Genomic DNA, 24472 nt, shown 5'->3' with positions numbered 1-24472 from the left:
CCAGCCTGGGCAACACAGCAAGACCCCATCTCAAAATTATATATTATATATATATGTGTATATACACACACACGCACACATATGTAACTTTGGGAGGCCGAGGCAGGTGGATCACCTGAGGTCAGGAGTTTGAGACCAGCCTGGCCAACCTGGTGAAACCCGTATCTCTACTAAAACTACAGAATATTAGCTGGGCGTGGTGGTGGAAGCCTGTACTCCCACTACTCAGGAGGCTGAGGCAGGAGAATCACTTGGACACGGGAGGCAGAGGTTGCAGTGAGCTGAGATTGCACCATTGCACTCCAGCCTGGGCAACAAGAGTGAAACTGTCTCAAAAAATTTTTTTCTTTTCATAGATACATGAAAATTTTACTTTGGACTGTGTCGACATGGCATGAGTTATTTCAGGCAAAGTGCAGCAGCTTAGTTTTGTTTAACAGGCTGCTGAAATGCAGGTCTGAAGGGCTGTATACTATAAATAGCATCAAACTGGTTTTGCAGTTTTGAGGGGGATTGAAAAAAGCTCCCACCTTCTCATGTTTGCTTTCAGGGTGAATATCTTTATCTTGAGAGAGGAAGAAGCCACGAGACAAGACTATGAGGTGGACATCACGGTGATCAAGGAGCCGGTGGACGTGTCATCCTCTTGTCTCATACTGGACCCTCCCAAGGAGGACATGACCATTTCCCCGTCCAGCAAGACCATCACCAGCAAGAAGAAGAAGAAGTAGGAGCCCCGAGGACACACACAGAGGCTTAGGACAGCGCGTGCGGTAAGAGTTCCTGAGCATTACAGTGTGAGACCCCCATCTCTGCAACATTAAAAAATTAGCCGAGCATGGTGGTGTGTACCTGTGGTTCTAGCTTCTTGGGAGACTGAGGCGGGAGGATTGCAGTGAGCCCAGGAGATTGAGGGTGCCATGAGCCACTGCATTGCAGCCTGGGTCACGGACCTGGTGGCTGGTGTAATCTACAGATAGGCAGCAGGAGACTCAACACCAGAATTTTAAAAACTTTAACAATTTATTAATCTTATTTTCCAGTAAAATATTCACATAATGTCAAAAGAATGGAATGACAGAGATATAGTCAACTACCTTTAATTAATTCCACATAAATATTTAAAATCTAAAAACCTCAGGCGATCAGGAGGAGACTGAGTAGAAATGTGATTCTTCAAATCAAGTATTGCTTTTCCCTTGTCCTGAATGCAGTCCGTCATATGACCAATAACTTGCATATGACCAAATGTTTGCCGGGCGTTTTTTAAATACGCTTTCGGTGAGCCATCGGTCACTCCAAGAAGAAGATGTTGTTGAACTGCGTTGCACAAAGTTTCTTGACCTCTTCTGCAAAAAGGACAGACAACAGTGAGGAAGGAAGAGGCACTCACTTAAAAGGTTAAGTGATCTATAATTAAATTCTTCTTGGGTAAAATTAGGAATAGATATTTGCATTGATTTTGACCTTAAATCCCAGAAGACTAGGCAAGGAATTTAATTTTTTCTTTTTTTTTTTGAGACAGAGTTTTGCTCTGTCACCCAGGCTGGAGTGTACTGGTGTGATCTTGGCTCACTGCAGCCTCCACCTCCCAAGTAGCTGGGACAACAGGTGCACACCACCACGCCCGGCTAATTTTTGTATTTTTGGGTAGAGACAGGGTTTCGCCAGGCTGGTCTTGAACTCCTAACCTCAGGTGATCCGCCCACCTTGGCCTCCCAAAGTGCTGGGACTGCAGGCATGAGCCACTGTGCCCAGCCAAGAAATGTTCACAAGAGGGGAGAAAACCACCTAAGAAACCTCCCAGGCCGCAGCAGTTTTGAGCATATAACACTGTCGCACCGCCTGAGGAACCAACACCGCCCCCCGGCCTGAGGAACTGCAAGCAAAGTGCCCAGGACACCCGGGGAGGGGGTTAGAAGCACGAGGCTGGCGCTGTCGTCATCCTGGGAGAACTGATGGAACAACAGAGAAACTGACAGCGACCCTGAGCTGCAGACCCAGCACCCCACAGACGTGTCGGGATTTTGATCAAATTCAGTTTAGATCAGGCTTGTATTAACTGATGTTTCTAATGCACACAATTGCTAATGCAAGTGTTAATAACAGAAAAATGTAGTATGCCCGAGAAGATACCAGGGAAAAAAGAGACGCTTACATTGAATTTAGTGTACATGTGGGGCTGTGCCCAAGGGGGCAGCTCTGCCGAGGTGAGGTCCCCTCTCTCCAGGGCAGCCGAGCTGTCAGCAGAGCAGCTGCCGGGTCACCCCATGTGGTGGGCATGGATGGCCGCGTTGGCGGGAAGGCAGGAGAAAATGCCTTATCATTCTGCCAGTGTATAGAGGGATCGCTGTAAACAGCTACATGAACCTGGCAGCTTCTCCCTAAAAAAGATACGTTTATATCACAGGATATTAAAAAAGGACACTTGGGGCTGGGCAAGGTGGCTCCTGCCTGTAATCCCAGCTCTTTGGGAGGCCGGAGGATCGCTTGAGGCCTGGAGTTTGAGTCCAGCCTGGGCAACAGAGCAAGACTCTGTCTCAAAAAAAAAAAAAAAAAATTAGCGGGTTATGGTGACACATGCCTGTGGGCTCAGCTACTCGAGAGGCTGAGGTGGGAAGACTGCTTGAGCCTAGGAGTTGGAGGCTGTGGTGAGCTATGATTGCACCACTGCACTCCAGCCTGTATGACAAAGTGAGACCCTGTCTCCAAAAAGGGTACATTTCTTACTACACAGTAAAGTTACTTTTTTTTTTTTTCTTAGGCCACTGTCAAGTTTCCTGTGCTACAAGAAAGTCCTGTCAGTTTTCCAAGGAAGAGAACATGGACCAAATGTTGAGTAGAGGCACCTGCTTAGAATCTCAACAGACATTTGTTCTGTTTATCATGTTTCTATTTTTTAACCAGGTTTAATACAGTGAAAAAACAACTTTTCCGTATCAGCAGCATTAAAATTCTCCTGAAACACCAAATCCTACTTACCATTTACTTCAATCAGGTTTGCATTTTTTTGATTCAAAATAACATAGAGCTCCCGCCGATCAGACTTCTTTCCAACAACCCAGTAATCACTCATGGCCTTCACGATGATCTCCTCATCCTCATCCACTCTGCAAGAGGAGTTTCAGAAGGCGCCGTTCGTTACTCATGGCTGGACTGGGAAAGCAAGCATTCCCAAACAAGAACAGGAAATGGAACGGGCGCACGTGGCATTGAAAAGGCTCGGAGTCCCGTGTGAGGGAACCGGTGACTAAGGGGCTCCTCAGTGTGGCGCCCATGAAGGTGGTTCAAGCTTGAACCCCATGGAAAGGGCTCTGGGTCATTTGGCTTTGAAGGGACTTTCCGTGTCTTTTTTTCTTAGAAAGGGGACACCTGGGCCGGGCGCGGTGGCTCACGCCTGTAATCCCAGCACTTAGGGAGGCCAAGACGGGCGGATCACGAGGTCAGGAGATCGAGACCATTCTGGCTAACACGGTGAAACCCCGTCTCTACTAAAATACAAAAAAAACTAGCCAGGCGTGGTGGCGGGCGCCTGTAGTCTCAGCTACCTGGGAGGCTGAGGCAGGAGAATGGCGTAAACCCGAGAGGCGGAGCTTGCAGTGAGCCGAGATCGTGCCACTGCACTCCAGCCTGGGTGACAAAGCGAGACTCCATCTCAAAAAAAAACAAAAGGGGACACCTGATTGGAGAAGTGGCTGGAATCACCTGGTGAAGTCACTGTTGATGTCACCGAGAATCTTCATTAAATCCGGGTGAACGGAAGTGAGTGACACACTGGGCGTTTTCCTCATGTGAACTGTGCTCTTCTCAGCCAGATTCATGTGGTTGAAGTAAATAAACTTAAACTGGGGTTCTTTCTCAGACCTGTACAAACATGTCACAAAGACGGTTAAACTGGGGTTCTTTCTCAGACCTGTACAAACGTCACAAAGACGGTTAAACTGGGGTTCTTTCTCAGACCTGTACAAACATGTCACAAAGACGGTAACACCCTGGATGGATATAACCAAACAATACAACTAGATTCTTTTTTAAAATTTTTTTGAGATGGAGTCTCACTGTCACCCAGGCTAGAGTGCAGTGACACAATCTCGGCTCACTGCAATCTCCACCTCCCGGGTTCAAGCGATTCTCCTGCCTCAGCCTCCTGAGGAACAGGGATTACAGGCACACGCCACCACGCCCAGCTAAGTTTTGTATTTTTAGTAGAGATGGGGTTTCACCATGTTGGCCAGGATGGTCTCGATCTCCTGACCTTGTGATCTGCCCGCCTCGGCAGGGATTACAGGCGTGAGTGCCCGCACCCGGCCCTCTTTTTCTAAACAAAGTTTCACGGGAGCATCGCCATCGCCACACGTTCATGTGTTGTCTGCTTTCCCGTCAAAATGACAGTTGAGAGTTGTAACACACAACATCTACATACAGCCCGGGACGTCTGAAATGCTTCTTATTTGGTCCTTTACTGTAAAAGGCTGCCGACCCCTGCGTTAGGAGAGTAACATCTCATTCCTCCCCCAGTGCGGGGAAGGAGCGTCCCATGGAAATTAACCTGCCTCATGACGGAAGCCTACGACAATATGTATGTAACAAAGCTTTTCCTCCTATCATCCCCAGTGGAAATCATTGTGAAACGCAGTCGCCTTTTCCACTGCAGTCTAATGAACATTTTAAATGGGATACGCCTTTTTATTTCGTAAACTGACTAGGCAATGCTATGACACTGCCTCCCAGGTCAGCGTCTGTGACCTCCTCGGGGACCTAGTGGGAAAAGCTGAGCCTCACCCCTCCCAGGGCCCCTCCCCTCCCCTCCCCTCACTGCACACCCTGGGGCCTGGGATGGAGCCTGAGCACAGCCCCGCCCCTGGGCTCAGAAGCCTCCTCTGCTTGCTTCGGGGTTAGCAGCCATGTTCTGGAGGGCTGGGGGTGCCGGAAATCCGACCTCCGGACAAGTGGGGTACTACTGAAATACTCTACATCTAGGCAAAGAAAGAACGTGGAGGATTTAGTTTCCAGGAGCATGAAAAGAAACTTCTTATAAAACCAGAATTTGTTTTCAGTAGCTCCCTAAGGCTAAGGAAAGTATAATGACAAGAAAAACTGGAAGGAGTTGCAAATTGAGTCGTCTGCATAGACAAGGAACTTAAATCGGGTGTAAGCTTCTATCATCCTCAAAACACTCTGTGCGGCCAGGCGCGGCGGCTCACGCCTGTAATCCCAGCACTTTGGGAGGCCAAGGAGGGAGGACTGCCTGAGCCCAGTAGTTTAAGACCAGCCTGGGCAACATGGCGAAACCCCGTCTCTACCAAAAAATACAAAAATTAGCCAGGCGTGGTGGCCCACACCTGTAGTCCTAGCTCTACAGCCGGGAGGCTGAGGTGGGAGGATCACTTCGAGCGTGGGAGGTCAAGGCTGCAGTGAGCCATGATTGCGCCACTGCACTCCAGCATGGGCGACAGCAGGAGACCCTGTCTCCAAAAACCCACAAAAATACCAAAAACAACACGTGACGCATTCTCTGTGGTCAGTACACTTTGTCACTTTCCATCTGTTAGTTGATAATCTGCGTGATCCAAACCAATTTAACTCACTATGCCTCCTTCACAAAGGAAAACCTGGTATTTTCACGGCCAAAGAATTCAATGATTCAGCAGTACTGTCGAGATGTAAGCTATTGGCCAGGCGCGGTGGCTCATGTCTGTAATCCCAGCACTTTGGAAGGTCAAGGTCGGTGGATCACCTGAGGTCAGGAGTTCAAGACCAGCCTGGCCAACATGGCAAAACCCCATCTCTACTAAAAATACAAAAATGAGCTGGGCGTGGTGGCACCTGCCTGTAGTCCCAGCTACTTGGGAGGCTGAGGCAGGAGAATCGCTCGAACTCAGGGGCTGGAGGTTGTAGTGAGCTTAGATCATGCCACTGCACTCTAGCCTGGATAAAAGGGTGAAACTCTGTCTCAAAAAACAAAAACAACCAAAAACCAATGAAGATGTAAGCTGTTGACAGCAGTAATCCACACCCCAAAATCTATAGGTGCTTTCACCTTTGCTCGCTTCTACACTCTCAGAGGCCCACGCTTATACAAGACCACACAGAAATAACATACGGGCCGGGCGTGGTGGCTCACGCCTGTAATCCCAACACTTCGGGAGGCTGAGGCGGGAGGATCACAAGATCAGCAGTTTGAGACCAGCCTGACCAACATGGTAAAACCCCATCTCTACAAAAATTAGCCAAGCATGACGGCATCCAGCTACTCAGGAGGCTGAGGCAGGAGAATCGCTTGAACCTGGGAGGGCAGAGGTTGCAGTGAGCCGAGATCATGCCATTGCACTCCAGCCTGGGCGACCGAGCGAGACTCCATCTCAAGGAAAACCCAAAAAAACAACATATGAACATTAAGAACATGAGCTTATGCAGAAATGCACAGCATTTTAGTAACTTCTCCAATGTGTAGAGAGCCTATTTAAAAGCAGGACTCAACTTCGCAAAGGGCTTTCCATGACCTCACTTTTCACTTTATAATAACTATTTTGTATTGAGAAAATATAGGGAAGGCCGGGTGCTGTGGCTCACAACTGTAATGCCAGCACTTTGCGAGGCTGAGGCGGGTGGATCACTTGAGGTCAGGAGTTCAAGACCAACCTGGCCAACATAGTGAAACCTTGTCTCTACTAAAAATATAAAAATTAGCCCGGCATGGTGGTACACGCCTGTAATGCCAGCTACTCGAGAGGCTGAGGCATGAGAATCGCTTGAACCTGGGAGGCGGAGGCTGCAGTGAGCTGAGATCAGGCCACTGCACACTCCAGCCTGGGCGACAGAGTGAGACTTTGTCTCAAAAGCTAGGGACCAAGAATTGAAGGACGTTTCAGTGTCTAGAGAGTTAGAGGAGGGAATCCCGCCTCTCCCACTCAGTGTAGACCCTTCAGGCTGCCACACTGAGTACCCAGGCCCAGTGCCCACATCCCAGCCAGTTTCCCCTACACATTTTCACACGAGAGGCAGAATGCTTTCGGTCTGCGCACACCAAATCCACGCTGACTACTGCCCATGGGAACGTCACCATCGGGGCCAGTGGAATGGGATGTTCCAATCGGCGGGGAGCTGAGGGAAGGTATTTAACAGAAGACCCGGCCCCAGCTGCCATCACGGGGCAGAAAAACTCAGGTCGGCTTCCCCGGGACCCTTTCTGACAGGCCTGAATGGCACGTGTCACCGTTCTCTCGATCCCACGAGAGCACAGGACTGTTACCACCACCCACATGTGTAAGGAAGACGACACGTGTTGTACCAGCCGCTCGATGCCTGAACGTGAACAGAAAGTCAAGTACAAACCCAGACGTCCTCTTGTTGATGTTCAACTGCTCGCAGATGTCAGAGGCCAGCACCGTGAGCTGGGGCCCGACGACGCCATCCAGTCTTCGGCAAAAATCCAGCGTTGGCGGGATAGAGGCTGGCGAGTCATGACAAAACAAAGCGGTAAGATTCATGTGACTGTCCAATGCTCAACAACTGTATTCAAACGAAAACGTCACTGATCTGGGAAAGCAAACGATGAAACGCTCAGGCCCCTCCTGCTCCTCAAATACAGGAGAAACAGAACACGGAAAACCGGTTTGGTTTCTCTCACTGGGAAAAAGTGACTTTTTTTTCTCTCACTGGGAAGAGGTGCACCCTGTGGGGTGGTAAACGGCTGCCGACCCCAGAAACGCCTCAGAAGGTCGTATGTTTATTTAACAAACATTACATAGCACTCACGGGCCAGGTGCTGTTTGGTGCTTCACACACATGACCTCATTCAATCCTCAGAGCCCCCCGAGAGAGGTACCACTGCTGTCTCCAGCTCGCCGTCAGCAGGGCACAGAAAGATGCCCACATTCTGCTGACAAGTAGAAAAACTAGGACTTAAAAAATAGGAGCAATGGCTAGTTCAGGAGCCAGGGGGGTCCCAGATGGGGAACAGGCTCCTCTCTGTGCCTCTACACTGCTGACGACAACACATTCATCATTTAATGGGCTGGGTGTGGGGGCTCACGCCCGAAATCCCAGCACTTTGGGAGGCTAAGGTGGGGGGAATCACTTGAGCCCAGGAGTTTGATACTAGCCTGGGCAACATAGCGAGACGCTGTCTAAACAACATTAGCTGGGTGCGGCCGTGTGGGTTGGCAGCTCCCAGCGACCCAGGAGGCCCAGATGGGAAGATCACTTGAATGCAGGAGGTCGAGGCTACAGTGAGCTACGATCGTGCCACCGCGCTCCAAGAGTGAAACCCCGTCTCAAACAAAAAACCCCCAAACAACTGAAACCCCCAAAACATATCATTTAAGAATAGGACGCAGCAAAGTACAAAAAGCTTAGGCTGAAATGAGACGAAGGCGCGTACCCACCGTCGATCATAAAGCACACAGCCGCACTCATGGCCTGGGAAGAGAACAAACCTAAGGTTATGAAACGGTAGAAAAAAGGAGACTTTCAAATAATCACAATCTGTTCAAAGTCAACAGGGCCAAATCAATGGTAAAAAGATGCTTTTCAGTCAACCAGAGCCATCTGGACACCGGCTGCCCATTCTGTGATGCGAGGGGAGCGCTGTGCACCTTGTCAGGTGTGACAGTGCCTGTGGGGAGGTGACCACAGACGTCCTCATCAGAGAGCACAGGGAAGTGTCCGTGACTGACGTGAGGACTTAAAATGCTCTTGCAAACCCAACAACACAACACGGAGAGGCAACAAAACCAGAATCTTATTCACTTGTGTGATGGGGGCTTAGGGGCTCACTGTTTTCGTCTCTCTGTGTATACTCCAGAGAGAACTGGCAGAAACTGTCAATTATTCTGTGATGATTTCCACTGACACAAGTTTACAAAGACAGCAAATGGATATCATCTTGTCTCACTTTATTACAGCAAATAATTGCAGTTATTACATTAGACATAGCAACCTACAACCAGGACCGCAGATAACCAAAAATGTTTAAAATTTATCGGCTGGGCGCAGTGGCTCAAGCCTGTAATCCCAGCACTTTGGGAGGCCGAGACAAGTGGATCACGAGGTCAGGAGATCAAGACCATCCTGGCTAACATGGTGAAACCCCGTCTCTACTAAAAAATACAAAAAACTAGCTAGGTGAGGTGGTGGGCGCCTGTAGTCCCAGCTACTTGGGAGGCTGAGGCAGGAGAATGACGTAAACCCGGAGGCGAGGGGAGCTTGCAGTGAGCTGAGATCCGGCCACTGCACTCCAGCCTGGGCGACAGAGCGAGACTCCGTCTCAAAAAAAAAAAATTATCAAAACAATTATGGTTAAAAAAGGCTCAATAGGCCAGGCATGGTGGCTCATGCTTGTAATCTCAGCACTTTGGGAGGCCAAGGCAGGCGGATCACGAGGTCAGGAGATCGAGACCATCCTGGCTAACACAGTGAAACCCCATCTCTACTAAAAATACAAAAAATTAGCCAGGTGTGGTGGCGGGCGCCTGTAGTCCCAGCTACTTGGGAGTCCGAGGCAGGAGAATGGCGTGAACCCGGGAGGCAGAGCTTGCAATGAGCCGAGATCCCACCACTACACTCCAGCCTGGGCAACTCCGTCTCCCAAAAAAAAAAAAAAAAAAAAAAAAAAGGCTCAACAGAATATCAAGCCTGACAATGAAAGCCACAGACTTCCTTCTCTGAGCCCTCCTCCCCGGCAACCACTTTAACCTGTTATTAGACAACGGGCTTATCCTAACTCTTTAGCATACCCTCTTTAGACATCGTATTGACTTCCTGCTCATGTCATGACGGGTGTGACCCCCATCTGCCTTCCCCCCTCCTCCTCTATGGTTTACAGCCATTCTATTTCCTCCGCTGGCCGCCTTCCACCAGCCACAGGCCTCCGCTCCTGAAATCACATTCCCACCTGCCCCAGTACCTCTTCCCACTTCTGAGAGCGAGATCCTGTCTCAGAGATGAAAGATCTCAAATCAGTGACCCGACCTTTCGTCTTAAGATCCTGGACAAAAGGAGTCAACTAAACCTAAAGCAAGTGGGGCCGGGTGCAGTGGCTCACACCTGTAATCCCAGCACTTTGGGAGGCCAAGGCGGGTGGATCACCTGAGGTCAGGAGTTTAAGACCAGCCTAACACGGTGAAACCCCGTCTCTACTAAAAGTACAAAAAAATTAGCCGGGCGTGGTGGTGTGCGCCTATAATCCCAGCTACTCAGGAGGCTGAGGCAAGAGAATTGTGTGAACCTGAGAGGCAGAGGTTGCAGTGACTGTGCCACTGCACTCCAGCCTGGGTGACAGAGCGGGACTGTTTCAAAAACCAAAAAAAAAAACAACAAAAAAACCCAAAGAAACCTAAAGCAAATGGAAGGAAATACTAAAAGATGAGAGCAGAAACAAACTCGATAGAGAAAAATCACAGAGAAAATAAATGAAACCAAAAGTTAGTTGTCTGAAAAGACCAACATCGAAAACCTTTTCCTTTTTTCTTGTGAAGATTCCAGAAGTATGAAGAACCTTCAGCTAGACTGTAGAACAAGAAACAAACAGAGAAGACTCAAATTACTAAAACCAGGAATGAAAGAGGAGACATCACTACTGACTTTACAGGAAAAATGAAGGAGTATCTGGCTTTACCTATAATACCATGAAAACCCACGTGCCGACAAATCAAATCAAATTGAAGCGGACAAATTCCTAGAAAGACACAAACTACCAAAGCTGACTCAAGAAGAAACAAAATCAAAATAAACCTCTAACACGTAAAGAGATTAACCTATTTATGCTGGAGGTTGTAAATCTTTTCTGTGAAAAATGAGACCTTAGCGATGACCTCCAGCAGGATATAAATAACTCCCACAAGCTTAGTGTTCCAATAATGGAACGCTACGCACAGTTAATTAACTTTAAAACTTCCCACAAAGAAAAGCCCAGATGCAGAGAGCTTGACTGTGAATTCTATGAAACATGTAAAGAGGAATTAACACCAGTGCTTCACTGTCTTCCAAAAAAATAGGAGGGAACACTTCCCAATACATTCTATCAGGCCAGCATTGCCCAAAGATATCACAAGAAAACAAAACTACAGGCCAATATCCATTACAGCCCAAGGCTGTACAGCACCCACTCCACTCTGGAGGGCTGGAGACTAAGGCTGGCCACACAGGCCCAGCTGTGTCTCTGTGGCCAATCCCCAATAAAAACTCTGGATCTCGAGGCTCAGGTGAGCTTCCCTGGATGGCAGCACTCCATAGAGACTGCCATACATCCTCAATGGGGAAACAGGCACTGTGCTGTCCACATGACCCCAACGGGAGAGGACAGCCGGAAGCTCACACCAGAGCGGGACTCCATCTCAAAAAAAACAAAAAACAAAAAACCAGAAACCCAAAAAACCAAACAAAACTAAAGCAAATGGAAGGACTCCTGGTCCTTCCATTGGTGGCTGCTGGGCCCTGCCCATGTGCCTCTTCCCCGGGCTGATTTTAACCTTTATTCTTCTTTCACCGTAATGAACCGCAGCTGTGCATACATTCTTCCTTATCCCTGGTTTTGCTTCCCGTGGTTTCAGTCATGTGAGGGACAGTGTAATAAAATACTGCGGTAAGGGGGAAGCAAACCACATTCTCATTACTTTTATTGCAGCATATTGTTATTGTCCAATCATGATTACTATTACTTTTCGTGAGATGGGGTCTCACTCTCTCGTCCAGGCTGGAGTATAATGGCACTATCTTGGTTCACTGCAACCTCTGCCTCCCAGGTTCAAGCGATTCTCCTGACTCAGCCTCCTGAGTAACTCGGATTACACGTGCATGCCATCATGCTTGGCTGATTTTTATATTTGTAGTAGAGGCAGGGTTTCACCATGCTGGCCAGGCTGGTCTCAAGTTCCTGGCCTCAAGTGACCTGCCTGCCTTGGCCTCCCAAAGTGCTAGGATTACAGGTGTGAGCCACTGTGCCCGGCCTTATTATTGCTATTAATCTCTTACTGTACTGAATGTATAAATTAAACATTATCACAGGCATGTACATACAGGAAAAAACACAGTATGTGAAGGGTTTGGTACTGTCCCCGGTTTCAGGTACCCACTGGGGGTTCTGGAACACTTGGCCTTTGCCTTGGGCGTACTGCTGTAGAAAGCCTTTTCTGAGTCCTGAAGTACTTCTAGCGAACTCTTACCCTAAAGGTGGTCATGGGGACTCCTAGACTTGCAGCTGGTGTCAGAAGTGAGGATGGTCTTGGAGACTCATGAACTTTGCAACTAGAAATCACTAAATTGTACATTTTAAGTATACAAGGGTGAGTTGTATGGTACGTGCATTGTATCTCAAAGTCATTAAGAAAAAGATAAGGGCCCTTGAACACAGCCACAATCCCATTATCACATGCCAAATTATATCTATAGATTGACTCTAAAAACACAAATGCAATCAACAAGCATATTACACACCAGGCTTATGGAGATTTCAGAGTCATTACCTGGGTCATTCAAAGGGGAATGATTGTTTTCTTGAGATGGGGTCTCGAATTTTCGCCTGATCCACAAATGGACATTCTTCCAATTCCTGCTCTAAGTTACACCTCCAACATTTTGGTTTGCTTTTTCGACCACATCTTTCTGTAGGCTCTTCCTGGAATCTCCCCTTCCCTGCCTCTGTCGCAGCTCAACTTTGACTCTCTCAAGCACGCCATGTGATGAACAAAACATCTTTTTATTTTGGCGGCTTGAACCCTGGAGCCCTCCCTCCTCCTGCTCGGTCACGGAGGTGCTGGAGGTGGGGTGTCGCCAACAGACCTTAAGAGCCTGATCACCCCAAGATTTCCTTGTACCGTCTCATGCGTGAGAACTACTGCTCTGGATCCCAACTGTTCTTTCCCGGTTTGTTCACTTATTCTGCTGACGGGTGACCCTGTGTGACACCCTGAGGAAGGGTGCATGAGGGTCAACTTTTTGAGGCTTTTCCTATTTAACGTGGTTTTTTTTTTCTTTTTGAGACAGAGTCTTGCTCTGTTGCCCAGACTGGAGTGCAGTGGTGTAATCTCAGCTCACTGCAACCTCTGCCTCCCGGGTACAAGTGATTCTCCTGCCTCAGCCTCCAGAGTAGCTGGGATTACAGGCGTGAGCCACCACGCCCGGCTGATTTTTTGTATTTTTAGTAGAGACAGGGTTTTCCCATGTTGGCCAGGCTGATCTCGAACTCCAGACCTCAGGTGATCCACCTACCTCGGCCTCCCAAAGTGTTGGGATTACAGGCGTGAGCCACCGTGCCTGGGCTAATGTCTTTTGTCTCATCTGTGGTTGACAGCTTGGCGTGGCAAAGAACTCTGTGCTCAAATTCATCTTCTCTCAGAACTCTGAGTCTCTTCCACTGTCACATAATGTCTGGTGCTGGATATGAAACTGTTGATGCCAGTTTCCTTATTTTTGAGACAGGGTTTCACTCTGTCACCCAGGCTAGAATGCAGTGGTGTGATCATAGCTCACTGCAGCCTCCAACTCTTGGGCTCAAGTGGTTCTCCTGCCTCAGCCTCCTGAGTAGCTGGACTACAGACGAGCACTACCATGCCTGGCTATTTTTCAACATTTTTCTGTCGACACAGGGTCTTACTATATTGCCCAGGCTGGCCTCTAACTCCTGGCCTCAAGTGATCCACCTTGGCCTCCCAAAGTGCTGGGACTGCACCTGGCCCATTTCCATTTTATATTAATAGATACAACTCTTCTAGTCAGTGGATATTAATTTTTTAAAGTTCTTGTCTGTCCTTGGAATCATTTTTGTTTCTTTCGAGACCTCCAGTTTTGTTTTCACAGCCATAGTTAACATTGAGGAAATGCGAAGGCTCCCCAGGCTTCACTCAGAGTAGGATGAAGGTCTCAGTTCCGCCTGGGAGACAGAAATGCCAGAGAGAGCAGGGCCTCACTCTCAGGGGCAGACATCCACGTTAGCCACTCGGGGTCTCTTCAGACTGTCTCCTTTCTTTAAACAGACCCTCACTTGTCACCCAGGGATGGATGCTCAGCCGCGGGCCTATCTGTGCAAGGATGGGGGAAGGGGAGGCTGACTGGCCTCTCTGCCACACTTCACTTCACTTCCCCACCCTTCCAGGCCCAGTCCCCACTCTGACAACTCAGGTGACCCCTCCTCCAAGTCAGGAGCTTCTCTGGGCTTCCGCAGGGCTGTGGGTCCTTTGCCTTAGCACAGGGTTGCCACTCATATTCCAGGCCTGTTCCGGCACCGCCCTCCATCAGGCGTGGCTGACAAGTCCCGTCTACCTTCCAGAGAGGGACAGGACTCCCTCATCCTGACACACCCCGCTCCTTCCTGCTCCCCGGCAGCATCATTTCTGAGCCTTTATGAATGAAAACTTCTCCGCAGCCTCAGGCAGGAAAGAAGAGAAGCACCTGCGCATGCTCTGACTTCTTTCTTGAACGAAAAACTGCCTTTAATTGGAAACACAACCTGAGTACATATCCTTACAAGATGATGTCCTGACAAAAACAAAATACGATCCTTATGGAATTAGCAAGCCCATAGCCTTAAAATCAGAGCAAAAGCAACATGCACAGACACGTGGCCACGGCCCCCATCCGGAGCCATTTCGAGAACAGGCAGCACCAACCTCTGACAGCCTTTGGTTTGAGAGCACGTGGGACTTCACACGTTTATGAATCACCATCTTAAACAGTTCCTCTTTCACTAATAACTGTTTAAAAGGAGCTGAAAATAAACTTATTACTCCGGAAGAACACCCATTTTGAGTTTTACCATAATCGGAACTTCCAACATCTTTTCCAAGAAACATTTAAGAGGTTTGCATACACACTCATGTACACGTGCAAGAAAGACCGACTTCAGTATTAATCAGTAACGCTGGAGGGAAAAAAGTTGTTACCTTATAAACAATTAAATGGAGCTCTTCATAAGTGTCATCTGTATTTACAAAAATTTTGGGGAATCTGCATTTTGCATCTGGATCATTAAGGTTCAAGGGTCCGGTAAGAAATCTTAAAAGCAAGAACAGACATGACTTGATTCAATGAGGTGAATGAGAATCAGGAATCTAGAAACAGAACACACTCCTACTTAATATTCACCAGTTGCTTTCGATGCCAGGTGCTATTTGGATAACACCGTATCAGAATATGCTGGCCAGGCGTGGTGGCTCACGCCTGTAATCCCAGCACTTTGGGAGGCCGAGGTGGGTGGATCACCTGAAGTCAGGAGTTCAAGACCAGCCTGGCCAACATGGCAAAACCTCGTCTCTACTGAAAATACAAAAATTAGCTGGGCGTGGTGGTGGGCACCTGTAATCCCAGCCACTCGAGAGGCTGAGGCAGGGGAATTGCTTGAACCCGGGAGGCGGAGTCTACAGTGAGCTGAGGTCGTGCCACTGCACTCCACACTCCAGCCTGGGCGACAGACACTCCATCTCAAAAAAAAAAAAAAAAAAAGGCGGGGTATGCTAAAGTAAGTTTTAACTCATTGGAAACAATAAACTTTCCTTTATTGATTACTGTCAATCAGATGGCACAAAGATATTTCAATGTCCATATTATCTTTACCAAAAAGATAATAGGCCAGGCATGGTGGCTCACACCTGTAATCCCAGCACTTTGGGAGGCCAAGGCAGGTAGATCACTTGAAGTCAGGAGTTCAAGACCAGCCTGGCCAACATGATGAAACCGTGTCTCTACTAAAAATACAAAATGAATTAGCCAGGCACAGTGGCTTGGGCCTGTGGTTTCAGCTACTGGGGAGGCTGAGGCATGAGAATCGCTTGAGCCTGGGAGGCAGAGGTTGCAGTGAGCCGAGATCTTGCCACTGCACTCCAGCCTGGGTAACAGAGCCAAACTCTGAGTCAAGAAAAAAAGAAAGGAAAAGGAAGAAAGAAAACCCAGTATCATAAGTCAAAGAACAGAAGTCCTACCTTCCATAGTGCTGAAGATTTCCTGGCATTTCTGCTCTTATTGGAGAATCCCTTCCTGCTAACTGCAAATAAATTTAGGGTTCAGAATGACTTATCAGACTTTTTATTTATTTTCCAAGCTTTGAAAAACAGCATTCATTATCTACTAAGTTAGTTCCATGCCATTTGTCTTTTTCTTTTAGAGACAGGATCTTGTTCTGTTGCCCAGGCTGGAATGCAGTGCGGCATGATAATGACTCACTGTAGCCTTGAACTCCTGAGCTCAAGCAATCCTCCCACCTCAGCCTCCTGATATAGGCATGTGTGAGCACACCTGGCTACGTTTTAAATTTTTGCCCAGGTGAGGGGGCTCACGCCTATAATCCCAGCACATTGGGAGGCCGAGGCAGGCAGATTACTTGAGCCCAGGAGTTTGAGACCAGCCTGGGCAACATGGCAAGATCCCATGTCTACAAAAAAAAAATTAGCCAGGTGTGGTGCATACACCTGTAGTCTCAGCTACTTGGGAGGTTGAGGCGGGAGGACCACTTGAGCCCAGGAGTTTGAGACCAGACGAGGCAACGCAGTGAGACCTTGTCTCTAAAAAAAAAAAAAAAAAAAATTGAGAGAGGGAGGACAAGAGAGAGGGAACGAACAAGCGGAGAGAGTGAGTTCAACCGAGCCAAATGATTTTTGTGTGTTAAGCTCTGAAAATACTTTCAGGACAACACAGCGATATCATTTACAAGTTCTCTGCAGAAAACCGGGAAATTCAGTACTACAGTAGAAAGCCAGGTAGGCACTAAAACATCTACTGAAAATTCGGTCTCATGTTGATAGAGGAGAAGACGACACAGGTCAACTGTTTTAAAGATCACTGGCATTTTAAAGGTTCCTAGAACCCGATCTAAAATCCAATTTTTCGGCCAGGAGTGGCAGCTCACGCCTGTAATCACAGCACTTGGGGAGGCTGAGAAGGGTCAATCACCTGAGATCAGGAGTTCGAGCCCAGCCTAGCCAAGATGGTGAAACCCCCGTCTCTACTAAAAATACAAAAATTAGCTGAGCATGGTGGCGGACGCCTGTAATCTCAGCTACTGGGGAGCCTGAGGCAGGAGAATTGTTTGAATCCAGGAGGTGGAAGTTGCAAGTGAGCTGAGATTGCACCATTGCACTCCAGCCTGGGCGACAAGAACAAAACTCTCTCAATAAATAAATAAAACATACAAATTAAAAGTAAAATAAAATCCAATTTTTCCTCTACTCAATGACTCACTCCTCTTAAAAACATGCTTTCTGGACTGGGGGCGGTGGCTAATGCCTGTAATCCCAGCACTTTGGGAGGGCCAAGGTGGGCAGATCACGAGGTCAGGAGTTCGAGACCAGCCTGGCCAACGTAGTGAAACCCGTCTCTACTAAAATTACAAAAAAACTAGCTGGGCGTGGTGGCGAGCGCCTGTAATCCCAGCTACTTGTGAGGCTGAGGCAAGGAGAATCGCTTGAACCTCTCCACCCCGGGCAAAAGTTCGAGACTCCGTCTCAAAAAAACAAACAAAAACACACAGAAAAAACCAACACACACACATATGAAACGATGCTTTCTGCATCACATCGGAATGTCACACACTGGAGAAGAGCTGCGTGTGGTTTTCCGTGCTAATTGATACACAATGACATCAATATCACACTAAGAAAACATATACATCAGCAATGATCAGAAATGCTTAGGCACCACATCGTACTCCACCCGCCCTCTCTGTGCCCTGGATGTGAGTAAGTGTGTGCAGCTGTGGTCCCCGTCATACCTCGGGCTCGATGTGCCTTGGAAAAAGGGAAGTGGTAAGGTATTTGTACAAAATTCTCATGTCGTCTTGTTCTAATCCACTCCTGGAACATCAGAAAAGCACTGGGTTAAACGTTTTGGAATTGTCTTCCGTCTTTCCACTGCTGTGATAAAGCTCATTTAAAAAAAAAAAATTTTTTTTTTCAAGTCATTTTTAGCGACACAGAATAAATTCTAACTTTTTAAAGTCTAAAGCTACATAAAACCCAAAACAATCTAATGAGTTTCCTTTTTCCTAAACATAATTCTTAGCACTGAGGTAAATCTGAATTTACGTGGTATACTTTGTCAAACTTTTCCAAAGAAATTTAAGCCCTGGATAAAGCTCATTTTTTATTAAAAAAAAAAAAAAAAAAAAACTTCGAGACAACGTCTTGCTCTGTCACCCAGGCCGGGTGCAGTGGTGTGATCACGGCTCACTGCAGCCTCGGCCTCCAGGACTCAAGCGGTCCTCCCATCTCAGCCTCCAGACTAGCTGGGACTACAGGCGTGCACCACCATGCCCAGCTAATTTTTCTACTTTATGTAGAGATAGGGGTCTTGCTATGTCACCAGGCTGGTTTCAAACTCCTGGACTCAAGCAGTGCTCCTGGCTCAGCCTCCTAAAGTGCTGGGATTACATATGTGAGCCACTGTGCCTGGCCTCATCTTTTTTCGCTTTTCAAGAGACGAGTCTTGTCTGTCACCCAGGCTGGATTACAGTGGTGTGACCACAGCTCACTGCAGCCTCCGATTCCTAGGCTCAAGCGAACCTCCCACCTCAGCGTCCTGAGTAGCTGGGACTATCGGTGCTTTTTTCTTTAACATTGTATCAAGAGGCTCACCTCCTGACTGCGAAGTTCAGGAAGGCGAAGAGTTAAACTGGAGTCCAGGGACTGGAACTTCATCCCCGCCTGCAAAAGGCTACTCCTATGTAGTCTTGTATTTCACAAGCCATTTGAGATAAAAAGTCACAAGGGATCGGACTCTCTGGTTGAATTCCATGTAGGATTATGCAGGAAACCTCCAAAGCCACAGTTTCATTTTAGGAGCAGATGTCTCTTAGCTTCCTGGGTTATAGGGTAACCCCACATTCTCTCCCCAGCCCCCTGGGAAAATATGGGTATACTGTAGACAGGGAACCTGATCCTAGGTCTCAGAAATGTTACATGGATTTTAATTCTCTGGACCTCGGTGTAGAAAAAGGAGAGGAGGAGAAAAACAAGCTTTCAGGTAAACCATCTGATCTGAAATGAGGCAGGAAGGAACAGCACATGGAAAAAGCACAGAGAAACTAGCAGGCATCAGACTCTGGAATCGGTTTTTTAAAAGAGAGACAGACAGACAGTGAGGCTGGATCTGGGGGTTTTCTATTCAAGATCACTGAAATATCCTGAAAGTGGCCAGGCGCGGTGGCTCACACCTATAATCCCAGCAGGTTTTGGGAGGCCAACGTGTGCAGATCACCTGAGGTCAGGAGTTCAACACCAGCCTGGCCAACATGGCGAAACACTGGCTATACTAAAAAATACAATATTTTGCTAGGACTGATAGCACGCGTCTCTAATCCCAGCTACTTGGGAGACTGAGGCATGAGAATCGCTTGAACCTGGGAGGCAGAGGTTGAAGTGAGCTGAGATCACACCATGGCACTCTAGCCTGGGCGACCGAGCAAGTGAGACTCTGTCTCAAAAAAGAAAATCAAAACAATATACTAAGTAAATACATAAGGGTAATATTTACTCTGCTTGCGAAAAATTCTTTTATTTCCCCCTTTTTGGTGGAGACAGAGCCTCATTATATTGTCCAGGCTGAGACAATATAATGACAATATAATGTCCAGGCTGAGACAACACAGCCTCATTATATTGTCCAGGCTGCTCTCCAAGCAACTCCTGGCTCAAGCGATCTTTCTGCCTTCTCCTCCCCAGTAGCTGGGACTATAGATACGTGCCACCACACCTGGTTTAAAAGTCTTTCTTGGCATTTAAATATAACAGCTTTGGAATAAGCAATTCCGTCAAAACGTGTTTTTTTCTTAGACGGGGTCTTGCTCTGTCACTCAGGCTGGAGTACAGTGGTGCTATCATAGCTCACTGCAACCTCAAACTTCCGGGCTCAAGTGATTCTCCGGCCTCAACCCCTGTAGTCTCTGTAGCTGGGACTGTCAAGTGCGCACCACAGTGCCCAGCTGATTTTTTTTTTTTTTTTTTTTTTGCATTTTTTGTAGAGATATAGTCTATGTTGCCCAGGATTCTCTTGAACTCCTGGTCTCAGGTGATCCTCCTGCCTCAGCCTCCCAAAGTGCTGAGATGACAGGTGGAAGCGATCGCGCCTGGAGTAACATGCTGTTTTTCTTGAAGGTTCTTTTTGTTGCTACTTCCTGGGACTGACCTTTCCCCCACGAGCACACCAGAGGTGACAACAGAACAGTTCTATGCAGCCACCAGAGCTGTGCCCTACTCAACCCCTCGGATGCTATTCCAAGACGACGATGCCAACAGGATCCCCGAAGCTGGGCACCAGATTGTCCTGTGACTCCAGGCTTCCAAGGACCAACCCTGCTGGTCACTCTCGCTCCAGGGTCTCCCAGAATGAGCTCCTGGAGGACCCTCTGCTCTTTCATTCTTCCTCACTCTCAGGAGTTTGCACCCTGAGAGTGCAAACTCTCAGGCAGGGCTTGTGTTCCGTCCCAGAGATCAGAATCTCAGCTACTTTTCTCTTTTTGGTAGAGTCAAGGCCATGGGCCACTGCTGCTGGATTCTGGCTTGTCACACTACACCTCCCTACCACCGTGGATGCATGTAACTTGCAAGTGCCTCCTGTCATTTTCATCTGGGGAGGAGCCACTCCCTCTGCAGAAGCACAACTATCCTCCCATCTCCTGCATTTCACAGCAGTATTTCACTTTACTAACATCGTGTGTGTATCACAGAAAGCAACTACAGCAGAGTCAGTACAGTGGAAGGTTGCCTCATAAACAATATGTCCAATCAAAAAGTAGGTGGAGGCCGGGCACGGTGACTCACGCCTGTAATGCCAGCACTTTGGGAGGCCGAGGCAGGCCAATCACTTGAGGTCCGGAGTTCAAGACCAGCCTGACCAACATGGTGAAACCCCATCTCTACAATTAACTGGGTATTGTGGTATGCACGTAATCCCAGCTACTCGGGATGCTGAGGCAGGAGAATTGCTTGAACCCAGAAAGCAGGGGTTGCAGCAAGCCAAGATCATGCCACTGCACTCCAGCCTGGGCAACAGAAAGCGACTCCATCTCAAAAAAAAAAAAAAAACAGGAGGTGGGTTTTCACCAGAAATTTGTGTTGTCCTCCTAGGAGGTAACAAAGTTCATGTGGAAATCCACCAAGTTGTTTATCAACTGGAATCAGATTTTTGTTTTTTTGTTGTTGTTGTTGAGACGGAGTCTCGCTCTATCGCCCAGGCTGGAGTGCAGTGGCACCATCTCGGCTCACTGCAACCTCCGCCTCCCGGGCTCACGCCATTCTCCTGCCTCAGCCTCCCGAGCAGCTGGGACTACAGGCGCCCGCCACCTCGCCCAGCTAATTTTTTTGTATTTTTAGTAGAGAACATCACCATGTTCGCCAGGATGGTCTCGATCTACCTCGTGATCCGCCCGCCTCGGCCTCCCAAAGTGCTGGGATTACAGGCGTGAGCCACCACGCCCGGCCTCAAATTTCTTTACAGTAACTTGTTTCTCTTCTTAAAATGGAGCTACAAGATTTTGGCAGGGAAGGTAAATTTCAGGGGAACTAGTTTGGCCTTTTCTATTAGCTGAACTCATGCTATAGTAGTAAAATATGGCCACGCCCCTAATTAAGAAACTGGGCTAGGCCAGGTGCAGGGGCTCATACCTGTAATCAAGGCACTTTGGGTGGCCAATCCAGGCAAATCATCTGAGGTCAGGAGTTTAAGACCAGCCTGGCCAACATGGTGAAACCCCATCTCTACTAAAAATACAAAACAGCTGGGCATGGTGGTATGTGCCTGTAATCCCAGCTACTCAGGAGGCTGAGGAAGGAGAATCGCTTGAACCCAGGAGGTGGAGGTTGCAGTGAGCCAAGCAAGATCGTGCCATTGTACTCCAGCCTGGGCAAGAGAGTGAGACTCTGTCTCAAAAAAAAAAAAAAAGAAAAAGAAAAGAAAGTGGGCTATAGTCAATGGGAACATAAAACCTGAGGGTCCTGGAACAGCTGCGGGAGGGCCGGCCACTCCCTGCTATGCCTCCATGGCTTCTGTCCACCTACTCTAGGCCAAAAGTGCACGGCCTCGGTTGCCACCCAGCTCTGAGGGGTCACGTATGCTGGGCAGTCTTGTGACCACCTTGTTCCTACTGCAGGACACAAACAGTTTGACGATAGCAGGTAATTTCCTGGTTTGTATAACACTTTGGATTTCTTGGATTTCAAAAAAGAAATCTAGCTTCTTTAAAAGAAAGCAGGTGCAGTGGCTCATACCTGTAATCCCAGCACTTTGGGAAGCTGAGGCAGGTGCATCGCTTGAGGCCAGGAGCTTGAGACCAGCCCGGCCAACACAATAACCCTGTCTCTATAAGAAAAAAAAAAAAAAAAGCTACAAAATTTCCACTTCTCACATTTGTCATTTTGGAAAAAACTCCAAAAGAAAAATAGGATTCTAAACCTTACTTGATAGGAACATTTTCTCTTTTTTTTTTTTTTGGAGACTGAGTCTCCCTCTGTTGCCAGGCTGGAGTAGTGGCGCTATCTTGGCTCACTGCAACCTCCGCCTCTCAGGTTCAAGCGATTCTCCTGCCTCAGCCTCCCGAGTAGCTGGGACTACAGGCATGAGCCAACACGCCCAGCTAAGTTTTGTATTTTGGGTAGAGACGGGGTTTCCCCATGTTGGCCAGGCTGGTCTCAAACTCCTGACCTCAAGTGATCTGCCCGACTCAGCCTCCCAAAGTACTAAGATTATAGGCGTGAGCTGCTGCGCCCAGCCTTACATCTTTCATGCAACCAGTTTTAAACTCCTCTGTGTGGAAATTTTAACCCAAATCACCCTAGTTCTGCTTTAAATAATCACTGCTTTATTTTGACAATATCTATGAAGATGCTTCCTACCCAGCCTCCCCCTGCAAGTTCCTGTTTGACAACCTGCCATCAATCCAGTCATTGCTGTTTTCATTATCTCCATTTCTTCTTTCAATACCACGCCTCGGGGTGTACCTACCAGATGAGCTGATCGTTATAGAGAAACGCAGTGTATTTGACTATATTCAGGCTTTCCTCCATTCTATTAATAAAGGATTGGATTTTCAAATAAGTCATTTTATCCAACGGGAAGAAGCTGATTCCACCAAAAATGTCAAGTAGGTCACATGACTGCAAATGTAGCGTTTGCAAATACTGTGGAAAAAAAGGCATAAAATTTAGTAAGAGTACACCGAATATAATGCTCCTTGATAACTGAGAATAATCTTATGTCAGACTCGTATTTATGCTGCAATTACACACTAGCAAACAGCACAATAATGAGGCCATGGCGAAGACATGGGTAACCGAGTGTGAACTCGGTACCAATTCCAAGATACACAGTTCAAACATATCTAGTTAATGTTTATTCAGTATTGTGTTTTACCTCTTTTTAAAGGTAAATTTTTTTTTTTTTTTTTGAGACGCAGTCTTGCTCTGTCACCCAGGCTGGAGTGCAATGGCGCAATCTTGGCTCACTGCAAGCTCCGCCTCCCAGGTTCATGTCATTCTCCTGCCTCAGCCTCCCAAGTAGCTGAGACTACAGGCACCTGCTACCACGCCTGGCTAATTTTTTGTATTTTTTAGTAGAGACAGGGTTTCACCATGTTGGCCAGGATGGTCTCGATCTCCTGACCTCGTGATCCACCCGCCTCGGCCTCCCGAAGTGCTGGGATTACAGGCGTGAGCCACCGCGCCCGGCCCAAAATTTTTTTGGTCTTTTTTGGGTATAGACAGGGTCTTGCTATGTTGCCCAGGCTGGTCTTGAACTTCCAGCCTCTGTGATTCTCATGTCTAGGTGTCCCAAAGCACTGGGAATACAGGCATGAGCCACTGTGCCCAGCTAGGACTTTAAAGTATTTAATTCTTGGCCAGGTGCGGTGGCTCACGCCTGTAATCCCAGCACTTTGGGAGGCCAAGGCAGGCAGATCACTCGAGGTCAGGAGTTTGAGAACAGCCTGGCCAACATGGCAAAACCCCGTCTCTACTAAAGATACAAAATTAGCCGGGCGTGGTAGCCTGTAATCCCAACTACTTGGGAGGCTGAGACAGGAGAATCACTTGAACTTGGGAGATGAAGGTTGCAGTGAGCCAAGATCACACACTGCACTCCAGCCTGGGTGACAAGAGTGAAACTGTCTCAAAAAAAAAAAAAAAAAAAAGGTATTTAATTCCTTATAGTAGTGCCCTTCAAATTAGATTAACCTAATGAGGGATCTATCCATTAATACTACAGACAGTGCCATCTTTCTTTCCCCCGGAGATGGAGTCCTGCTCTGTTGCCCAGGATGGAGTGCAGTGGTGCGATCTTGGCTCACTGCAACTTCTGCCTCCTGGGTTCAAGTGATTCTCCTGCCTCAGCCTCCAGAACAGCTAGGATTACAGGCATGCGCCACCACAGCCAGCTAGTTTTTATGTATTTTTAGTAGAGGCGAGGGTTCACCATGTTGGCCAGACTGGTCTTGAACTCATGACCTCATGATCTGCCTGCCTCGGCTTCCCAAAGTGCTGGGATTACAGGCGTGAGC

At 47.8% G+C, this 24472-nt stretch overlaps 1 protein-coding gene across 1 annotated transcript; it reads right to left on the bottom strand.

The window, feature by feature from the left end:
* Positions 1–1004: 1004 nt before the first annotated feature.
* LOC111524599 (vacuolar fusion protein CCZ1 homolog B) lies at positions 1005–23132 on the bottom strand. Its single transcript, XM_026452803.1, has 9 exons — positions 22924–23132; positions 17699–17780; positions 15915–15976; positions 14880–14991; positions 8388–8421; positions 7336–7453; positions 3706–3864; positions 2983–3110; positions 1005–1349 (listed from the first exon to the last, which is right to left on the bottom strand). The coding sequence occupies exons 1-9, from the start codon at positions 23115–23117 to the stop codon at positions 1294–1296; spliced, it is 945 nt and encodes a 314-aa protein (XP_026308588.1). The 5' UTR covers positions 23118–23132; the 3' UTR covers positions 1005–1293.
* Positions 23133–24472: the final 1340 nt, after the last annotated feature.

Source organism: Piliocolobus tephrosceles, chromosome 8 (genome assembly GCF_002776525.5).
Source record: "Piliocolobus tephrosceles isolate RC106 chromosome 8, ASM277652v3, whole genome shotgun sequence".
NCBI lineage: Eukaryota > Metazoa > Chordata > Mammalia > Primates > Cercopithecidae > Piliocolobus > Piliocolobus tephrosceles.
Note: the sequence above shows the minus strand (reverse complement) of the source record. Positions and strands in the feature narration are given on the sequence as shown.